The 20,754-nt window shown below is 32.6% G+C and overlaps 1 protein-coding gene across 12 annotated transcripts in view; it reads right to left on the reverse strand.

Annotated features, from left to right (window-relative positions):
• The window catches only part of SGCZ (sarcoglycan zeta), a 444,851-nt gene that overhangs the window by 191,797 nt on the left and 232,300 nt on the right, over positions 1 to 20,754 (reverse strand). For all 12 annotated transcript variants that reach the window (XR_011808957.1, XR_011808956.1, XR_011808955.1 and 9 more), the window contains one exon: positions 18,080 to 18,274. Coding sequence is in view for 9 of the 12 variants with exons in the window: in XM_072037142.1 (XP_071893243.1) it covers positions 18,080 to 18,274 (195 nt within the window). In the remaining 3 variants the exon portion in view is untranslated. The remainder of the gene's footprint in view (positions 1 to 18,079; positions 18,275 to 20,754) is intronic.

Below are 20,754 nucleotides of genomic sequence, written 5' to 3' on the forward strand. Positions count from 1 at the left end.
AAAATGGGAAAACAAAACAAGAGACAACAAAAAAGTCAAAAGGTAATGCCACTGCTTCACCTGCTACCTCCTTTGTTTTTTAAGAGTTCTCATTCTCCTGGTGGACTGCTTTCTAGCTTGTCTTGCATGCTAGGCTACTGGCCTGGAAAACCAGACCAGCAGGTCTGGATAACCAGCCCAAGAGAGCTGTTAATGTAGCTCATAGGGTTAACTGGAATGTCACAATATTAAGAACAAGCACAGCTTTGTTGACAACTTCTGCTGTTTCCTCTCTGTGATGCTTTATAGCATAATAAATACTGTATGTCCTTTAACATAATGCACTGTATGAATAAATCACCCTTTTAGGGAAAGTTGAGGATTAAAGCAGTCATTCTACAACTCCGCAAATGACTTCCCCAGTTTCATCATCATCTACCATCACATTATCTGTCTGCCATTACACAAATGACACCATTTTTCAAGGCATGTTATTTTTCACTTTTCCTCTTGTATTTTTCTTGATGTTTTAGGATCCAAAAATGCTAAATTTTGTGAAGAAAGAGACTAGAGCCAAATTTTTCTGCCTTCTACTTCATTAAGGATGATGATCTTAAACCTTTCCAATTCTTCCCCAACTTCATCTACTGCTTCTTAACACAATGTTACCACCTTTCACTTAAAATCTCTGAACCTCTGTAACATGGAGAGCACTGGGGAAGCATGACTATAAGCTTGTCCCGTTCTCCATTCTTTCCTACCTATCCACTATTTGCTGTTGGCAGAAGATGCTGCACTTTTGTCTGATCCAAAGATGAGAAATATGTTATCCAGTAATTTATCCCAGCAATGTTAGCTTTAGTTAAGGCCAGCAAGGAACAAGGGTTTTGAATAGTTCTCTGCTGTCTTCCTCAATACTTGTAGCAAAAGTGCATTCAATAAAATAACTACAGACAAAATGTCTCTGTTAACTGCCAGATCCTAAAACACACTGGGTTTGGTTGAATAACAGTACTTAAATATTTAAATGATAAATTCTGTATGTAAAATATTTGGACAAAGAAAACATTTGTGTTTTAAATTAAAATTGCATCTTTATTTGTATGAATCATTAGATTTCCTACTTAATAAAAATAATAATTATAGTGCTTCAGGTAACAAATACAATTCTAGTTAACTCTACCGATTTATTTCAGTATGTCCTCACTTAAACTGTGCATTGCAAATTGTTTTGTTGAAATGAATTCTCCATAGTAACAATAGTATGCAATAATAGTTTCTACTCTGAATAATCAAATAAGGAGAGCGATAAGTACAGATTATACCCAGCAAACCCAGCATACCCTTAGAACCCAGAAAAAATATGCAACACCTAGCATTTCAGGTGTTCTCTAGTGAGACTTAGATTGTATTTGAAATACGTAATCATCAGACTTGTGCTGAAAGGTAAGACATACATCTGATTTCAGCCATCAACCTATGTGTTTGTTGTTCCTGCTGACTGAAATTTTGGAAATCTTTTGACCTCAGACAGAGCGCCAGGGGTCAGCTTGCATAAACAGCATGAAATCACATGTACCATATTGTTCAACATCTGTTCCTAACTTCACACAAACATTTCTCAGGAAAACAGAGGGTTGTCAGCTTCAATAATTCTTTGCTAATCTATCAACCTTTACCTGTGTTTTGTCTCACCAATTATTCTCCTTAGAGCCTGTTTAGCTAGCTACACCTTGCTAATGAGCTCAGATCAACCCCTAAAAACTGTCCATTTATATTGAAGAGATCATTTTATTTTATTTTCTCTCTTTTCCTTTTAAATCTGCTCACTTTCAAGACTCACACGGCATTCTCCTTTTTGTTCTGCCTTGCTATCAGCCTGAACCCAGTCCTTACTAAAGACCTTTCTCCTTTGGTACTGTAATTTTTATAGCATCGTTATAGAGTTTAGAGACAGTTTTATAGTGAGTAATAAATATTTCTAAAATCGTTCAAGCATCCAGCAATTGTTTTTATTTCATGTCACCACCACATCATGAAAGATCATAATGGTTAGAGGCCAAATGCATTTCTAAATTAATATAAAATTTATAGCCCTTCATTAATTGGACAAAGTAATAAAGGAACAACTAATGAATGGCTTCTAGATATTTCAAGCTCTTTTAGCATACTTATATATTTCAAGTTACATTCAAACCTATAAATTGTATAAAAATGAATGCATCACACATTTCATGCTTCTTTGTTAAAACATGTGCAGGCATTGTGAAAACTCACACAATGCAGTACTGGCATTGCTAAGCATGTTCAAATTTATCTAATAGTAATCATAACTGCTAAGAATATACTTGTATTTCCAGTAGGAGAGGCTTTCAGAGAGAGAGTTTAAACAAGTGGCTATTTCTAATGAAACATGATAAAGTATATTCGGTATAATTCTGTATGAATAAAATGCCAGAACCATTTCAGAAACCCAGTTTTATGGTTATTTCAGGTAACAACATAGTCCTACATGAGAGCTTTTGAAAGAACAAGAAATACAGTTATGGGGTTCGCTCTCCTTTTAGCTCCTTCCTTTTCTATTTCTTTTTCCTATCTTATTGTTTATTCTCTCCCCCGTGTTTTTTTTTGTTTTGTTTTGTTTTGTTTTTTTCCTCATTTGTTGTACCATTTTTCTTCCTTTTCCTTTCCAATACTTCTTATTCAGAAAAGTTTGTTTCCATAATGAAGTTCATTACTACCAGACAAAAAAAAATTACAATATTTATTTATTTAAAGACACACTATTACTAAAGAGTATGACAAAATGCATAAAAAAAAATAACAAAGAATCAGGTGTTTCTTAAAAGCCAGCAAAGCTGCTTGTTACCAAAATTCAAAATAAGCTTTTCACTGTTCTATAATCCACCTTTGTAATGAACAGAAAATGCTTATTTTACCTCACCACTCAAAGGCAATTTTTTTTTTTATATATTTATAAATAAATATATTTATATTTATTTAAATTTATATATTTATATAAATATATAAATATATATATAAATATATATATATATTTATATATATTATATATTATATATATTATATATATTATATATATATTATATATATATATTTATATATATTATATAAATATATATATATATATTTATATTTATTTATATATTTATAAATAAATATATAAATAAATATATAAATATATTTATATTTTTAACTTAACTAGTATGAAAGAGAAGACAATGATTTAATGTGGATGGGAATGAAATTAACCCCTCTCCCTCAAATGAAAAGATACTCCATCACTACACTGCAATCAAGGCATCTTGCATTCATTGACCCTAATACCAAGAATACGAATACCACCAGCTGCCAAACACATAGGTACTTTAATTGACCCATTGGTTTATGCTACTTTTTCAGTGGACTAAAATGCTCTAAAATTTTACTAAATATATTCATGTCATTTCATTATCTAGTTTTTATATATTCACGAATCTTCCAATCACATTCATTTTGAAAAAATAAATCATTAATATTCACTGCTAAGTATTCTAGCTAGACTAGAACACTTCAGTATGCCATATTCTCTAGGCCTGTCATGATTTTAATTTTAGTAGTTTTAAAAATAAGTTCTGTTTTGCATTACAAGATATGTCTGCATGGGGCTGTTACTATTAACTATTAGGTAAGAGCCCTCCCCCTTTTTTTAAACATCAGAAATAAATGTGTTTGTTTGTTTTTTTTGTTTGTTTGTTTGTTTGTTTTTTTGGTTGGTTGTTTTTTTCTTTAATGCAACTTTTTGATCTCATAACTCTTAACATTAGGTTAGTCTTTTCTTTTCTTGTCATCAACTGATAGGTTTTAAAATGCATCCAGGAAAAAAAGATTATGATTCACATGTGTGTGTATACATATTTATATGTGCACATGTATGTTTCTAACTCTCATGAAAACAGAAAGGGCATGCACACACAGTGAGGTTATACACCAGAAAATGTATATTTTTATACACTTATAAGAGTTTATGCGCCAGGAAGTAACAGACCCATAATTAATTCTAAAAAGATAATGAGATATCTGAACTGTGTTTTTGCTTCTCTGACGTGTTATAGTATATAGAGATAGAGGAACGAAAAACAAACAGTGGTAAATCAAAGTGATCTGAACTGCCCATCTAGCTACTTCTTCCTTGTGAATTTTACAGAGGGATGAAGAAAGAGACCTGATAATATGCGCTAAAATTAATCTAGGTGTATGGTGACTATTTTTTTTTTTTTTTTTAAGAAATTTGAACAGGATTTTTAAATCCATTTTTGCAAATTTAAAACATTTATAACACTTATTTATAAAAGAACATCTATAAAACCTCAAATGAAAAATGAACAAGTGTACAATGTGTTGCCTAAGGTATCTGAAGCCAAAGGCAAAAATTGCTAAACAACTGACTGATGCTTTCTAGTCAAGACAGTACATTATAGATTTTGAACTATTTTTCAAAAATTATACATCCAATAGAAACATGCTTACATTTATAAATCTGATGTGAAAAAAAACTCAAAATTTAAACTATGAAAATACCCCAAACTGATTCATATAGTTATTCCAAAAACTGGTGTTGTTTTACCAGTTCTTCAGAATTTATCTTCACCTTTTTACAGAATGATAGCAAGGCAGACATAGATTGGGTGTAATTCATAATCACAGTCACATTTTTATGGTGCTTTACGTTAGGGATCCAAACCTAACACTTTGATTTAGCTTTGTTCTGCTGTGCACCCCAGTCTGCCATTTACTTTTTTTTTTTTTTTCCCCTCTTCATGGCAGAAAATAAAGATCCCAAATAATTCCATACCAGACCAGGGATAGGGACTAAACCACATAGTACTCTTTCCAAAATGTGACCATTAAATGATTATTTTTTTTCACACCATAATGTATTGCACTACACAATACAAATCTTTGCTTTATCAGTACACTGCATAAGATGAGAACTACCTCAGTGTGGCTTTCAGAAAAAATTAAGAACAGCCATTCTAGGTGAGACAAAATGTCTACCTAGTTCATGATTTCATTTCTGACAGCAGTAAACAGATGACAGCCAATCAGAAGAACAGGATATTCAGATAATGGCATTTTTCAGAAATCTGTCACCATTCTGTGATTTTAACTTTGTCTTTCATAGCCTTTGGCATATTTATCTTCTTGGCATTTTCCAAACACTTAAACACTTATAAACTTCTAGCATCTGCATCATGCGTTGAAGTGCTCCACAGATTAACCACAGATGGTGTTGTCAGAATAACATTATTCCTTTCTTTTATTTTTCACAACCTCTCTCCAGCCAACTGAATGATCACCCCAGAACATTCCTTATGCAGGCTAAATGTTCCTGATATTTAACCCGCTTCTTCACTTTATGGACACTTTCTTCTAACTGCATTCGTTTACTGGACTCCCCTGAAATTAGTACCTAGAACAGTCACACTGTCAGTAAATAAAACGGAAGCTGGCATATTCCTGTCACTCAGGTCCACCACTAATGCACAGTTATTGATCTTCACTATCACGCACAGAAATTATGTATTTGTGCTTTGCACTACTGCTCCACTTTCAAAAAAATGAATACTTTCACAATCAAGCTTCAAAGCTTTAGAGATGGAGTCATCACATACTGCTCTTAAACACCCTCTATAAGATAGTACTCATCTATCACATATCTACTATTTAGCAGAACCTATCCTGCATAGAAAAAAATAGTTGTGAAGATCCTAATGCTCAAAAAGGATTGAAATCACATACAATATCTACAGGAGGATGTTTTTACAAGAACAACAGGCAGAGCCCTGCAAGGACAGTGTGTATAAAACAGCATACATATCATCAAGATTGATTTACAATTACTTTTTGTAAACCAAGCCATTAACTGATAATCTGAAACTTGACAGTCCTAGATTCTGTGTATTCAAAACCACAAACAAACAAAAACACTTATAGCATACAAAAATACCTCTAATAACTTTTATCAGAGTGCTCTACTAATTCAGTGGTTCTGAAGTCCAGTAAGTCATAAAGTTATTGAATAAGAACTTTAGACAGACCGCATGACGTGAATTTATTATTTTGGGAAAACTTTTCTGTTTCTAGAAATGATTTGTACATTGTGAGCTTATTAAATGTTGAAGCAGTGCTCCAACAATTTCAGTTCACTAGAACAAACTATTGTGTAATATTTGTGACTGGATTACTCAAATAAACTCAGATTTTCTATCAGTGAGTACTAGGACGCTGCTAGAATATTTCAGCTGAGTTCACATCTTTTGAAAATCTCTGATGATACTGTATCCTATGGTATAATACATCTGTATTTTAATTTTCATTGAAACAATGGTTTAAGAATGTTTGAGATACTTAAACAGCTTCTCCTTTATAAGCCTATTTAGTCAAAAATTCTTATCATGTATTCCGTTGTACTCTTGCTTTACATAAGTAACTCAGTTTTCACTTGAACTTTAGGGTAGCTGAAATAATTTTATTCACACACAGCATGAATCAGAAATCCATAAATATTTCCCTTCAGACTATGAAAATGATTTTTTAATTTGCATAGTAATAAAAACCTTCATCTGCCATTGAATTTTATTTTCTTGAAAGTAAATGCTTTGTTAACCTTCAGTGAGCTATAGATTATAGCTTTATTAAATCTTAAGACAAGAGTGTAGCAGTCCTTTGACAGTTAGGCCAAAGCTCAGATAACAGTTCATAACAGGATATTTATTTTTCCACGGTTAATATTAAGAATTAGAGATCAGAACACGCCTGTTAAATATCAGAAGAGACAGGAGTTTACAGAAGGCATATTCCTCAAAACTTTCATACCTGCCATGGACTCTGTTTCCATACTCTGCTCTTTTTGTCTGTCCATCAGATCCTGTCTAGGTCCCCAAAAAGAGTGTGACCCTTTTGTTTCCCCAGCATCGACCTGTAGATAGGACTTCTTTAGACAGAAGGGAGACTCTACACTTTAAATGGCTGAGGCAATAGTTTAAGTAGAGGATGACAATAAAAAAAGCTGAAGTTTGCTTACCTAATTTAGAAAAGGTTTGCGTTCTTTGACTTAATTTGGAAACAGAAGTGTTTGCTTACATACCATTACATCATTAACCCAAAATCTAAACCAACATAAAAGACCAGACAGAGATTACGTTTACTCAGACATGGATGGTGCTCCCATTTTGATATTTCCTACAAGGTTCTTAACTTATGGGCCTGATAAAAACAAATTAAGAGGCCATAATAAATTACTTCAAGATGAGCAACAAATCTACATCTGCAAGAAGATCCATCTGCATTCTTTTTAAGAGACTTTGCAAAATCATTCTTTTTCCTCTTAGGATTTTTCAGTGTATCCAGAAAAAATGAAAATATAATGGTTATTTTTTACACTTGTGCTGTGTAAAAATGTCTGTATGTTTCCATACTAACATTGCCTTTATTTCTAAGCAGTAAGAAAGGCTCAGAATGAAAGCCTGATCTCTGCCCCGGTCTTTTATGCTTCAATTCTTACCATCTCCAACCTCTATTAATCACTATTGATCTTTCCAGGAAATGGCAACAACAGTTAATTTTAATTGTTACAGAGTAGGATTACTTCTTAACTGAAGTAATGACAATATTCACCACAATTAATTTTTACAGAAGTTATCTTTCCAACACGTGTAAGAATTAGAAGATCTCTGATCATAATGACTGAAGTAGAAAATAGCAAAGCAAGAACTATCTGTCTTTCAGGTTCTTTCCACAGAAACTTCGGAGTTGCCATGAAAAAGTGCCTCCTAACTCTAACTAAACTGTAGCTTGAGTAATTGTATGGCATCTTTTAATTTTAATCTTTTTAATTTTAAAATCATCTGGCTCTTTTACTAATCAATTTGTTTCTCCATAGGCATTCTAATATATTCATATTAAAAATTACACTCAAGATAGGGATAATAATAAAATCATTCTAAAAGTTGTTATTAAATCATAAAGTAATTGAAATCACTTTGCAAATAATTTATAAAATCCAAAACTCAGAGTAAGATAATATACAGCTAAGCATATAAAGCAACTCTTTCCTTTAATAGTTAGAATTTTAATTATGGAAGAGCAAAAAGAACACAACAAAAAAAATGCCACAACTATGAAACCACCAGGAAATTCAACATGTAAACCATTTATATCTGTCCTGATGAAAAAATAAGTTTTGGATCTGTATATACAAATAAGCCTACGTCAATCTGCCCTAAGCACAAATCCACCAGCAAATTTCTTATTAACTATTTGAATCTTACATTTTTCATTTAAATTGACTAATGTAAAAGAAAACAAGTTCAGCACTAGTTATCGTCATCATTTGGTAAATAAAGTAAAGCATTATAGTGCATGTATAACCTATAATTTGACAACAGTTTGTTCAAGCAAAAACATTTTTTGTTCATCCTGTTGCATGTTCATCCAACAAAGCTAATAGATTTTCGTCTCCTCTGCAATTCATATATAGAATGCCCAGACCTCCAAACATGGCTTAAGTGAGATGTGTACTGAAGACAACAAAGAAAATAAGAAAGGGCTCTGTCTAGCATAAAAAAAAAAAACACATCTCATATTACATATGTTAAAACATGGATCCAATTTTTATTTTATTTTTTTCAGATATAATAAATAGACGTGAAACTGTGAAGATGTTTGAGGAATCCCAAACAACTTGTTATACTTAATTGCATGGTGAAGTAAAAAAAAATATGCACTGAGTCTGTTACGGTTGATGCTGGACTTACTAATTTGGAATGATGTAACAGACAGGATATGCAATATGTTGCATGCAATAATAAATAATTGGACTTTTCAAGAAGGGTCTGCCAAATTTCTATTGCAATCTAGAACTTTTGGATGGTGTAATAACAGTGACTTCTATTTTGTTGCGATTCCACTATTTCTGTGTTCTTTCTGGCAATATCATATTATTTTTCTGCCTCTGTGAGATTTCTTGATATTTATTTCTAGATTGTATCTATCATTACAGTAAAATATGACCACCAGACACATACCAGACCCCAGTAGTATTGCATCTTGTGGGTAAAGATCTTTTCAATTTTTCTTTTTAAAGGTCTTTTCAATTTTTCTATTGGTCCCCTGAAGGCCACACAAATATATTATTCACATTTTTGATAAAATGTTCATACTGCTGTATTATTCCTGCTTAAAAAAAAAAAAAAAAAAAAAAAAGATTTCATCATTTAATCCTACCTGGGACTCTAACCACACATCCAATATCCTGACTAATAAGAAAAAAAAGGAAATACTCTGCCATGTAAGATATATATCACTACATATTCTATCTTATCTTCCTATTTCTTATTTATTATAACTTCTAGATGTGCTAGGTCTAATTTAGGCTACACTGATATGAGTACAGGCTGCTCCTGTATATGGATTTCTATTGATTTCAGGATGGAAGATGTGTACAAATAAATACAGGATTCCAGGCACAGACTGTAATTTATTATTGTACTGCATACCCACATAAATCATAACAATAATGCGAGAGAAAGAAGATACCATGACACATTTCATTATTCATACAGATTGTTGCTGTCTTTAAGTAACTAAAGTTTGTTCAAGTGGTTTGATATCTTTCTAATTACTGCTGAATAACACTACCAAACATTACTGTTTGGCCTGAACTATAAAATTAACTAGACTGCTTTATTTGCTCTATTTGTGACAAACACAATTACTGTTGCATTAGATTTTACTTCTTTTTCATTTAATGACTTTCTGTTGATAATTTTCCTGAACCCTAATATATATATTTTATTCCAATTAAAAATAAATACAACACATCAACATCGCTCTTCAAAATATCTGCTATTCAAGTAACAGACTTGGACTAATTAACTCTTGAAACTGGTTTCTTGAGAAACCTTTAAAAATTCCAAATTATCTTTGTATAATATTTTCTTGGAAGTCTCACTTTCCACAAACATTTATGTCTGTCATGGTTTTACTCAAGTGGGTGGCTGAGCTCCACCACAACCACTCTCTCACTCCCCCCCCTCAAAGAGGAACAGGGACAAAATACGATGAAACGGGCTCGAGGGTTGAGATGAGGGCACGGAGATCATGCACTAATTATCGTGATGGGCAAAACAGACTCAGCATAGGGAGATGGTAAGATTTATTGCCTATTACTAACAAGCTAGAGAAGTGAGAAACAAAGGAAAGAAACCAAAAGCACCTTCCCCCCCATCCACCCTCTTCCACCTGATCAGCGCAGAGGAATGGGGGAATAGCACTTCTCACAGAAGCCACCCCTATGGCCCCCTGCTACCAAAACCTTGCCACGTAAACCCATTACACTGTCATGACAGATTACACGTGGAAAGGGAAAACTACTAAAAGCCAATAATGAAAATGAAGTTAATTAAATTTTAATGAAAGCAAATGTTTGAAAAAAAAATTCTGAAATTACTTGTTCTGGTCTATTTATGTAGTGAATGACTAATAACAAGCTGTCTAGTAAACATTGTTTACTCAGCTAAAACAAATTATTATTATTTAATATAAGGCAGACCTCCACAAACTGAAAATAAATACAAATAAATAAATATAACATTCATTCTCATCTAACTTATCAGAAGACTTAGAGTTGCTGTTGCCATGTTTTTTACCTTCCATTGCCATCCTCAGCATTCTCTTCAGATGTTAAAACTCTTACAAGAAGTTACCTGAGTCTTAGTTTAATGCATATCAGAATCACTGCATGAGTAGTAAAGGAAGACGTAGCCAACCCACCCTTTTTTTTTTTGAAACACGTGGCAAGCTACCTGTGGCATGCTAGATGGCTAACATGGTTTAAGACACAAATTATGAATCTATGCCCCTTATGTGTATATTCCAAATCTGTCCTGACACTTCATGAAACAAATCTGAAGCAGTGAGAAAAATGAGCAAACAGTGACCTTGTAATGCCAAATACCTCCTTTTGTTCTCAGTGCTTCTTTGGAAAGAAAACATTATTTATACTTCCCATTGTTTCCCCTAGCTTTCAAGGTTCTGGATACTACAATTTTCCAAAGCTGCAAACACAAGGTCATATTGAAATTGTTTAAACTATTGCATTAGTCGATTGTGTATACACAGAAATTACATTTTTACAGGGTTAAGTAGGGTGCAAAGTATTTATTCTTTGATTTACTAATCTTCTGCCATTAAATCTGCATGACTAAACAAGTATAAAAATGAGAAACCTATGTATTCTTCATCAAAGATCATTTGTAGTAATAAACACTAAGGGCACAGATCTACATCTCAGGAACAAACCAAAGTATTTAAAAGCTTCATTCATCCAACCAAAATAAATAAGGAAACCTGTGCATCAAACCAAGACAATTCACATTTGATAAGAAACGCTGTTAAATAGTACTGTTTTAAACAATACCTTCCTAATTTTTACAGGAAGTTGCCTTTGTGCAAGGTGCCTTGCACTGTAAAATACCTAATCAAATATGTGACATTTAGCTGTTTGTGCCATCTGTTGCCATGCATATATGCTACAAATAAGAGATCATAGAACCACAGAATCATAGGAAGGTTTGGGTTGGAAGGGACCTTAAAGATCATCTAGTTCCAACCCCCCACCATGGGCAGAAACACCTTCCACTAGACCAGGTTGCTCAAAGCCCCTGGAATTAGTTATTTTTTTTCCCACATAAGATTGGCAAAAGGAGATACAAAATACAGGAGGTACAAATAATAAATGAGATATAAAGTGATTTAGAAAAATGGGGTTGGAAACAACTAAAAACAAATTCATCATTGTACTCAGAACAGAACCATAAGAGACACTCAAAACAGGATAAAAATAAATCAATTTATTCCTATCCACTGCATTCCAAATAAAAGAGGATGCAAGTTTTACCAAATAGCCTCCAGTTCCATAAAGCTGTGCTACTACACAAATTTTTTATTTTATTTTATTTTATTTTTTTTAAAAAGGTAGGACTGTGAAAAAAGTACTAGTGTAAAAAAAGTACTGAAAAAAGTACTAGCAAGTTTCCTTAGCTGACATGCTATTAGCATGTGCTTGGATCATGCATGGAGCTGACAGACTCATTCAAGAAGCTTAAGTTTCTGTCTTCCACATAAAAAGGAGATGAAAACAGTCAATTATACAATTAAGAATCTGTGAATGTGTGCACGTGTATTTTTTTTAAACTAATACTTATTTTAGCTAGCTGACAATTTCCTGAACTTTTCTTAAAAAGCATTATAAGAAAATATATTCTGAATATATGAGTAGAAAATATTTTTAATATTTGTCAAAATATTGTAAAATTTGTAAAAATTATTGTAAATTTTTGTAAATTATTGTAAAATTTGTAAAAAATTATTGTAAAATTTGTCAAAATAAGTCAAAATATTGACTAATATTTTTAATATTTTCTGAACAGAAAATATTTTAATTAGTACATAGATATTTCATAGGAATTTTCAATAAAACTTTTTATAGGGATGATATCTGAAGTTTGAGATTACAAGATAATAAAAACAGAGCTCATATACCCATTAAAAAGTAATATCAAGAATCCAAACAGAAGGAATTTGAGAAGGAATTTGCCTTTGAGTGGGACACCTACCTGGCACATGATCTATATGGGAGATTGCATGAATTTGAACATTGGCTTCTGATATCTTGACTAAGTTTCTTAATCATTAATAATTAATGATACTGCCTGTTTTGGACTGGATAATTCTCACTACAAAAAAGAGCAAACAAAAAGGAAACAAAAGCATTCATCCCCAGATGGAACACAAGGTTCTCAAAAACTAAAAGGTTGAAAGATGTAGAGTAACAGTTTTCAGTCCAGTTAAGAGATATCGCATTTTATTCCTCTGAAAATGTGATTACTTCCAGTATAAATTAATGACAATAAATGATTGCCACTAAAATAAATGAAATATGCAGATATGACAACACTTTTATTAAATATGCAGCAACTGATATTATTAACTCATAATAATGCTCATTCAAAACATAATAACAAACTGCTGCCTTTGAAAATGAAAGTTGTCTGTTTGCCAAACAATCAAATTATTTTTGAGATAAGTACAGCTATTAAACAACTTCATAAATTTTAAATGCCAATCTGATGCAAATGTGACACCTCAGTGAAAATTAGCTAAGAAATGGAAAAGAGCTGCTTCTTCATTCTAGACAAGTGTGCTAAGCTGCCATGGGCAAATTGTTCATGGGTATGTGCCCCATCAGCATAAGCAGTTAAAAACTTGCTCTTCCACAGCAACCGAAAAAAACAAGAAAACGAACTTGTGTTCATTAGTCTAGAGAAATAAATTTATACAATTTTCAGATTTAGATTTTTGTATCACCAGAAGACTCTAAAAGTCGAATTCCTAGAAGAATATCGGGACAACCTATAAAAATGCAAACAGAGACAAATTAATTGTTGCATATTTATATATGCAACTATTATTATATATGCTGCCACACAAAAAGAGTTTGTCATGTTGGCGTGTGCACCTTAGTGCATGCACTCAACCACCTTGCAAACTAGCTGCTGTGCAAATACACAGGTCTGGAGCTAGGCAGCCAACAAGCAGAGTATGATCAACCAGGAGCATGAAGCACATGAATTCCAGCCAGGAAATTCAAATAGCTGTTTATGTTTGCAGCTAAATTTAAGTTCAAGTTTCCGTGAGAAATAACTTATGTTGAACCCAAATGATGAGTCGTCTCATTCCCAACCCAAATGATGAGTTGTCTCATTCCTTATTGTAAAAAGAAGTCAGTACTATTGGCAAGAGGAGTTTAACATGTAACAACACAGAAAATAGTGTGCCATGACATTAGACAAAATTGACTACAACATTGCTATAACTACAGCAGTAAAAATACCTGAACTGTGTGATTCCATCCTTAGATGGGTAACAAATAACAATATTTTCATACATCTATTTCTAGCAGGAAAGCAAAATACAGAGACACAAAAACAAACAGTTGTACAACCAAAACCAGTAAACAATTTGGTGCTAGTATTTCCTAGCATATGTAGCTGAGTCACAGGCCAACCCAACACAGATTACTACTATTACAGTTTTTTCAAATTTAATAAACCCTAACATCCATGTAATGTAACATGTAATGGAATAACACAGTATCAAGTAAACACCCATGTCAATGCCAATTGCATGAATACTAGAAAATGTATAAATGCACTCATATTAAATGACTCCCCACCAAAAGATCTCGAGTTCCTATACTGATTGCCCCATGTCACAATATTACTTCACAATGCTACTTCACAGCAGTAAGAGGACTACTTTGAATTTTCTCTTTTAAACTGTAATTTGAAATATTTACTGAAAATTTTCAGTCACTTGTTTGTACAGTGGTATTTAGTGACAAAAATGTGAAAAAAATCTCCTTTATATAAAAAGATTGACAGAATGTCAATATACATTTTTCACTGGCAGCTATATAAAGAGTAAATAATATAACATTATAGTTCTATTGAGGTTGAAGTAATTTGAAGACTCTATAAAATAAAAAATGTTATCAGACAGTATGTTCAAGTGATTAAATATTTTAAGAAAAATTAGCTAATTACCTATGCTATGGACCATACAATATGACAAGAATGACGGTACAGTAAAAAATATTTTGTTTAGGATGCTAATTCATATTAGAATCACAGAATCATTATGGTTGGAAAAGACCTCTAAGATCATCTAGTCCAACCACCGCCAATGTCACCCACTAAACCACATCCCTAAGCACCACATCCAACCTTTCCTTGAACACTGCCAGGGATGGTGACTCCACCACTTCTCTGGTCAACCTGTTTCAATGCCTGACTACTCTTTCTGAGAATAAATGTCTCCTAATATCCATAATTTACCCTGGGGTTTTGTCACCAAATAATTACTTGAATGGCCCATCTTTCTTGAAACACCTCATATACTAATTGCATTGATTAAAACAAACAAACAAACACGCTAAATGGACTAACTGGTCTGATCTTATTTTTATATATATGTACATATATATACACACACACACGGCCTCTACTAAGTGAGAGGTAGGATACTATAATCTGAGGGAAGGTGAAAGACAGACATTTCCATGGGGAGCCTATGGACCATGGCAATGTTAGTACAAGGAAAGGAAATAATAAATTTTCCATAAAACTCTTATCTCTAGAGTCTGTGATTTTGATTCTCAGAAAAGCTATGAATTTTAGCTTCTGTCTTGATTCTTCTAAGAATCAGGTCTCCTTTGAAGATTAGACTTAAGAGCTGTGAGGAAAGTTGAGCTCATTCTTGAGGATGGCAGTTGTTTATTTTTCAGGAAATAATTTAATACAATAGATGAAGTCCAAAGTTCAAGCACGTAATTTGGAGATTTTGATGGCTCCACTAGTGAAGGATATATCATAGTGGTTGAAAATTTACCACTCACTACAGAGTAGATCCACTTGATGCACATTACAGAAGAAAGAGCTTTATTCCAATGATGAGTTTAGCCTGAGGATTGTTTCACAGCTAAGTTATTTGCAGAACATTTTGTTCAAGGTCAGACCTTTCTCTAATATAACCTACTACTGAATAATTACTTTCCACATAAACCCAGGATAGGATGGTATGTTACAGATAGATATATCTATCAGTGGAATTGTTTGGGGACTTCTCTGTATTGAAGTTCTCACATTGCATCTTTTTAAATAGATGACTGAACAGTGAGGGTACAGATCTCAACCAGACATTAAGGGACATCACCACTAAGCTATCAGCTGGGGAATATGTTTCAAAAAATGATTACTTTATCTCTGATTCCTACATGTAATATTCCCTCTGCTACACTGATACTAATTACTTTTGGTTTTGCTTGTTTAACTGATACATATTAAACTGGGGAAATTACTCTTAACTTGTACGTATCCTGCAAGTTTCTTTCTTCCATTGTACATTGGAAGAAGAGACTCTATGCTTGAAAGTTTATCTACCATTTCCAGTTACACCAGCTAATCTCAGAAAAAGAGACTTGCACAAACCTGCCTGTACTATGTTTTTACCTAATTGCAAATAAACCATTTTTCTTTTTTAATTTGCTTATTTGATTGGCTTTTCAGCATGCATATCTTAAGGACAATTTCACTTTAGTTGACTGTCTTACTATGAAATCAGTGGCCTATGGGAGACCATATTTCTCTTTGTGCATAAAAAGAATGTGAGATAATGAGTTCAGATTCAGAATACGACCTTTACAAGCAAGGTCAGTATATTCAGAAAACTTTCCTACTGGAGAATCTATGAACTGAGCTCAGAAAGGCTTTTATTGTGCCAATTGGCCAGTGGCTACAGCTGTACAGTTAAAAATAGAAATTCAACAGCTCACACATTAACATCATTGCAACTGTCAGCCAGCAATGACAAAACCCATGACCTGGCTTTTCATGACCCCTTCATACAATTACTGTTATTTTCATAAAGAACTCAGTATTGGCTGGTGCAAAAGTGGCAAAGAATTTAAAATAATATCAAAATGCCAAGCAGTTCAATTTCAACAATTATTTTTATCATGGCTAGATTCCTCCTTTGTACTCTTTAAACAGTTTGACAAATGTATTTTTCCCTTTCAAAAGATTTCAAGCTGCACTTCTGATTTCTTACCACTGCTGAGATACACAAATAAAATTTCTTAGCAGTAGATTCAAATATTTTATTGGAATGTAATCTTTTGCCCAGAGAAAGTGCTGTGCTATTTAAACACCTTTAAATTAATTAAGTATTTTTAATTTTCCATGGTTAATTCCCTTCTGGATAAATATCAGATCATTTTTCTCAAGTCAACAGATATGATATCCTAAATATGCTTCTAATAGGAGTATCAAAAGTGTGTCCTATTTTGAAAGCACATTACAATTAAAAATATTAATAATAATAATAAAAAAACAACTTATGTCAAGCTCTTTGATACATGAAATTGTCATATAGTTGTCAAAATACAAACATACCACATTTATGCACTGCTGGCAACTCAAAAGTTGCAATGTATTTCTACAGTACGTCTCAACAGACAATGATCTCAGGTAACACTATGTATTAGAGAGCATTGGAAAGTATAGAATAGTTTCATATGTGTTTAAGGCTGCTTTTATTGTCTGCTTTTTATTTCCAAGAAACTAATGGAGAATTGAAATGTGCCATGACCCTATTAATTAGAAATACCCTATTAAATACATCAAAACCCAGTTAGACTACACTGCTATTACACTGGAGCAGAACCACTTATTTTATTCTGAGGAGTGTTCTGACTTTTAATATACAAAGAGATACACCACAGCAACTAGTGAGCACGCCAATCACCTTTATACATGCAAAGCTTTGGGAACAGCTGGGTAGATAATACAACATTTACTGAACACAGACATTCTTTCAGGCACATGTACATTGGGAATACACTTAGTAACACTTTGCTGCTATTAAAGTTTCTAGATGGAGGCTGTCTCATAAATTTCTGTGGTTTTTATACCCACCTACCTGATCGTATCAGCATCAAAGCAGGCACTGTTTGTTCTAAGTGAAACACAGAGTTTTACTGGCCATCGAGACCAGTAAACTTTAGAGAAATAGTAACAACAGATACTAAAAAAGCCATCCCAAATTGAACCCAACTAACCTGGTTTTCTCCATTAAAGGAAACATACCATACAAAACAGGCATAGCATACTCCTACTGTTTGCTATCAGTGCAGAAAAGCAACCAAGAGACACTTGGGGCAGTCACCGTTATGCTTTCAGTTGGGCAAACAAATAAATCTAAGATACAGGTATATTTTCATCAGATATTAACAAAAACAGGGCAGAGGCCACTCACATCAGAATATATACAAAGAGTATAAATATATGAAGCAACACTCAAACAAGTATATGCCATTTCTAATCCAAAGTTATAGAATTTGTATATAATATGCTAAAGGAAAGAGAACCGAAACTATAAGTTATTAGTATAAGAAATAGGATAAAGTCGCTGAGATACTTACCACTGTGAAATTCATAACCTTCAAAATCCATATTGTCATTGCTAAGTTAACAATCATGGTAACCAACAGGAGAAGCACAAAGAAGTATAAGCACCTCTTTCGCCATCCATAAATCCCTACTGGGTAAAACTGAGGATTTTCAGTCCTGGGAAGGCTGTTCTGTTGTGTTGCTAAAATATACTGCTCTCGTGTCATCTGAAAAAGAAAGATGTAAGTGTGAGTAACGAAAAACTGAGAGGCCTATATCTTATAGATTTTATCATGTAAAGATTATCTGAGAATATAAATAAGTCAATTTCTATAATCAGAGAAGGGATGCATATATTCAGGAAAAAATGTTTGTGAGGTCATTCAGAAAACAAACAAACAAACAACAACAAAAATAAAAGTTTTGGAGAAATAAGTAATGGAACAATTTCATACAAATAGAAAAAAATCTGTTGTTTCTAGAAATGTATGTCAAAAATGAAGTTATCACTCTTTTATTGTACTCGGTAAATTAAATTAATAATTTATGCCATTATATGTACACTTGTATTTTATACAAAGACATGCACTTATATGTACCATATTTTACAGAAACAAAACAAAAAAAAAAAAAAAAAAAAAACTCTTCTAAGCTTTGATTTTGGCCATAACTTCTGTTTTCATACTGAACTATTTTAAGTTCTTCTAGCAAATGAACAAGCAGAAACTGTTTACAAAGTCCTTAGAGAGGTTACCATTAAATGTTTAGAGCAAAAATGCTTAAAGCACTTCAGAAGAAACCATTTTACATTTTTAGACTTTTTTTTACATTCTTAAATTTCTTTTACAGGTATTTATATTCATATTCAGATATCACATTGCCTTTAGACTGGGAGGTATTAGTTTTTCTCCATAAATTTAAAATTAAATTAAACATATGCCCATAACAGAATTGATGTAATAGTCTTTATGCACATGGGGATGGGGAAAAAAAAACAACAACAAACAAATCAACAACAACAACAAAAAATCTCTCATTGGGTTTATAAGCTTATGTGCACAAACAAAATCAGATAAAACGATCAGTTTTACATTTAAAGACTGCCTTTCATTTTACTAAAAGATCATAGAACAGCCTGGGCAAAACTCAGTTGATTCAATAAGAAATAAGAACCAGATTAAATCCCTTTGTAGGATCAAACAACTGTTGATAAATATACGTGTGTGTGTGTGTATATATGTGTGTGTGTGTGTGTGTGTATATTTGTGTGTGTGTGTGTGTATAAATTTAAAAATTTAAAATATAAAGCTAAAAGTTGTTTAGGTAACCATCTCAAATGCTAGAGATTTTCCCATGCACTTGTTGATGAATGAGACAAACTGCAAAAATTAACTTCCTGTGAATATTTACAACCAGAACTCATGAATACACATCCATATAATAACACTAATACACATCAGTAAGTCAAACAAGGAAAACCAAGTTTACAAAGGTGGTTTTAAATAAACTAGTAAAAGGGAATTCCTCCCAAGTCAAAATATTACCAGACTTCAAAATCTTATGTTACCCTTTATCATGTCAGTATTCATCCTGTTTTTTACACCATTTCATTTCTTGTCTTGTCACCCAACTTTATCTGTAGCTTACAAAGTGATTAACACCATTAAAATTAGCCAAATAAAAAAATCAACCTCCAAATTGTGAGAATGCAAGAACTCGGACTGCCCCTAAAACAGAACGTTTCAACGACATTAATAACACCCTGCTAAATCCCTAATTTAATTCCCCGAACTGAAGCTGACCACTCTTATGAAAACCATTAACTTCTTCTAAGATACTTTATACAAGAACAAATCTATAAAGGTTAATTCATATACAGTCCATGTGCTCTATTGAAATAACTTTTTCTTCTTTTGAGATCATATACAAGAAGTTTTTTTTTGTTGTTGTAAAATCTGTTGAATATTTTTTCCAATCAATTAATAAATAAATAAATAAATAAATATTTTACTTACAGAACTGTTCAACATAAAACTACACCCAATAAGCTGTCATCAAACTTCAGGCAAGTCAATATATTTCCTATTTTGTCAGTCCAAACTCATGTAACATCAGTTCATCCCAACTACCACCAAGGATCAAGGTTTCATTTTTTCTAAGAACTATAAATACATACCTAAATGTTAAACAGACAGTCCCAAAGAATATGCCATATGCTATGACTAGAAATATATTATTGCAATTTTTGTTTTATTTTTTAGGGTTATTAGTCTGGCTATGTTACAATTACCAGCAACATTCTCACTATGTATTGTATGCTCAGGTAATCATCAGCTGATTTTTAAATTATTGAGAAAAAAAGTGCTACTTGGTGTGGGAATCAGCACTTGGGAATGTTCAAGGTACTCAGACAGAGACACAAAAAAAGTTTGATGAATATTTACATTCAGTATCATGATTTTATCACAGTAACTGAAAAATTATTAGATGCAGAAATTCCAGAACACTGGACGAGCAAGTAAATTACAATATTTTTAAAACACAAACTCTAAGAGCCTTGCAAAACCACACAGTATGACAGAATATCTTTCAAAAACTGGTCACACCTAATAAATTTGACAAGTTTTAGCCTAGAGTTCTGATTGATAAAGTACATATATACTTCATATATATATATATATATATACACACACATGCACACACTTTA

This window comes from Anas platyrhynchos, chromosome 4, assembly GCF_047663525.1.
Source record: "Anas platyrhynchos isolate ZD024472 breed Pekin duck chromosome 4, IASCAAS_PekinDuck_T2T, whole genome shotgun sequence".
NCBI lineage: Eukaryota > Metazoa > Chordata > Aves > Anseriformes > Anatidae > Anas > Anas platyrhynchos.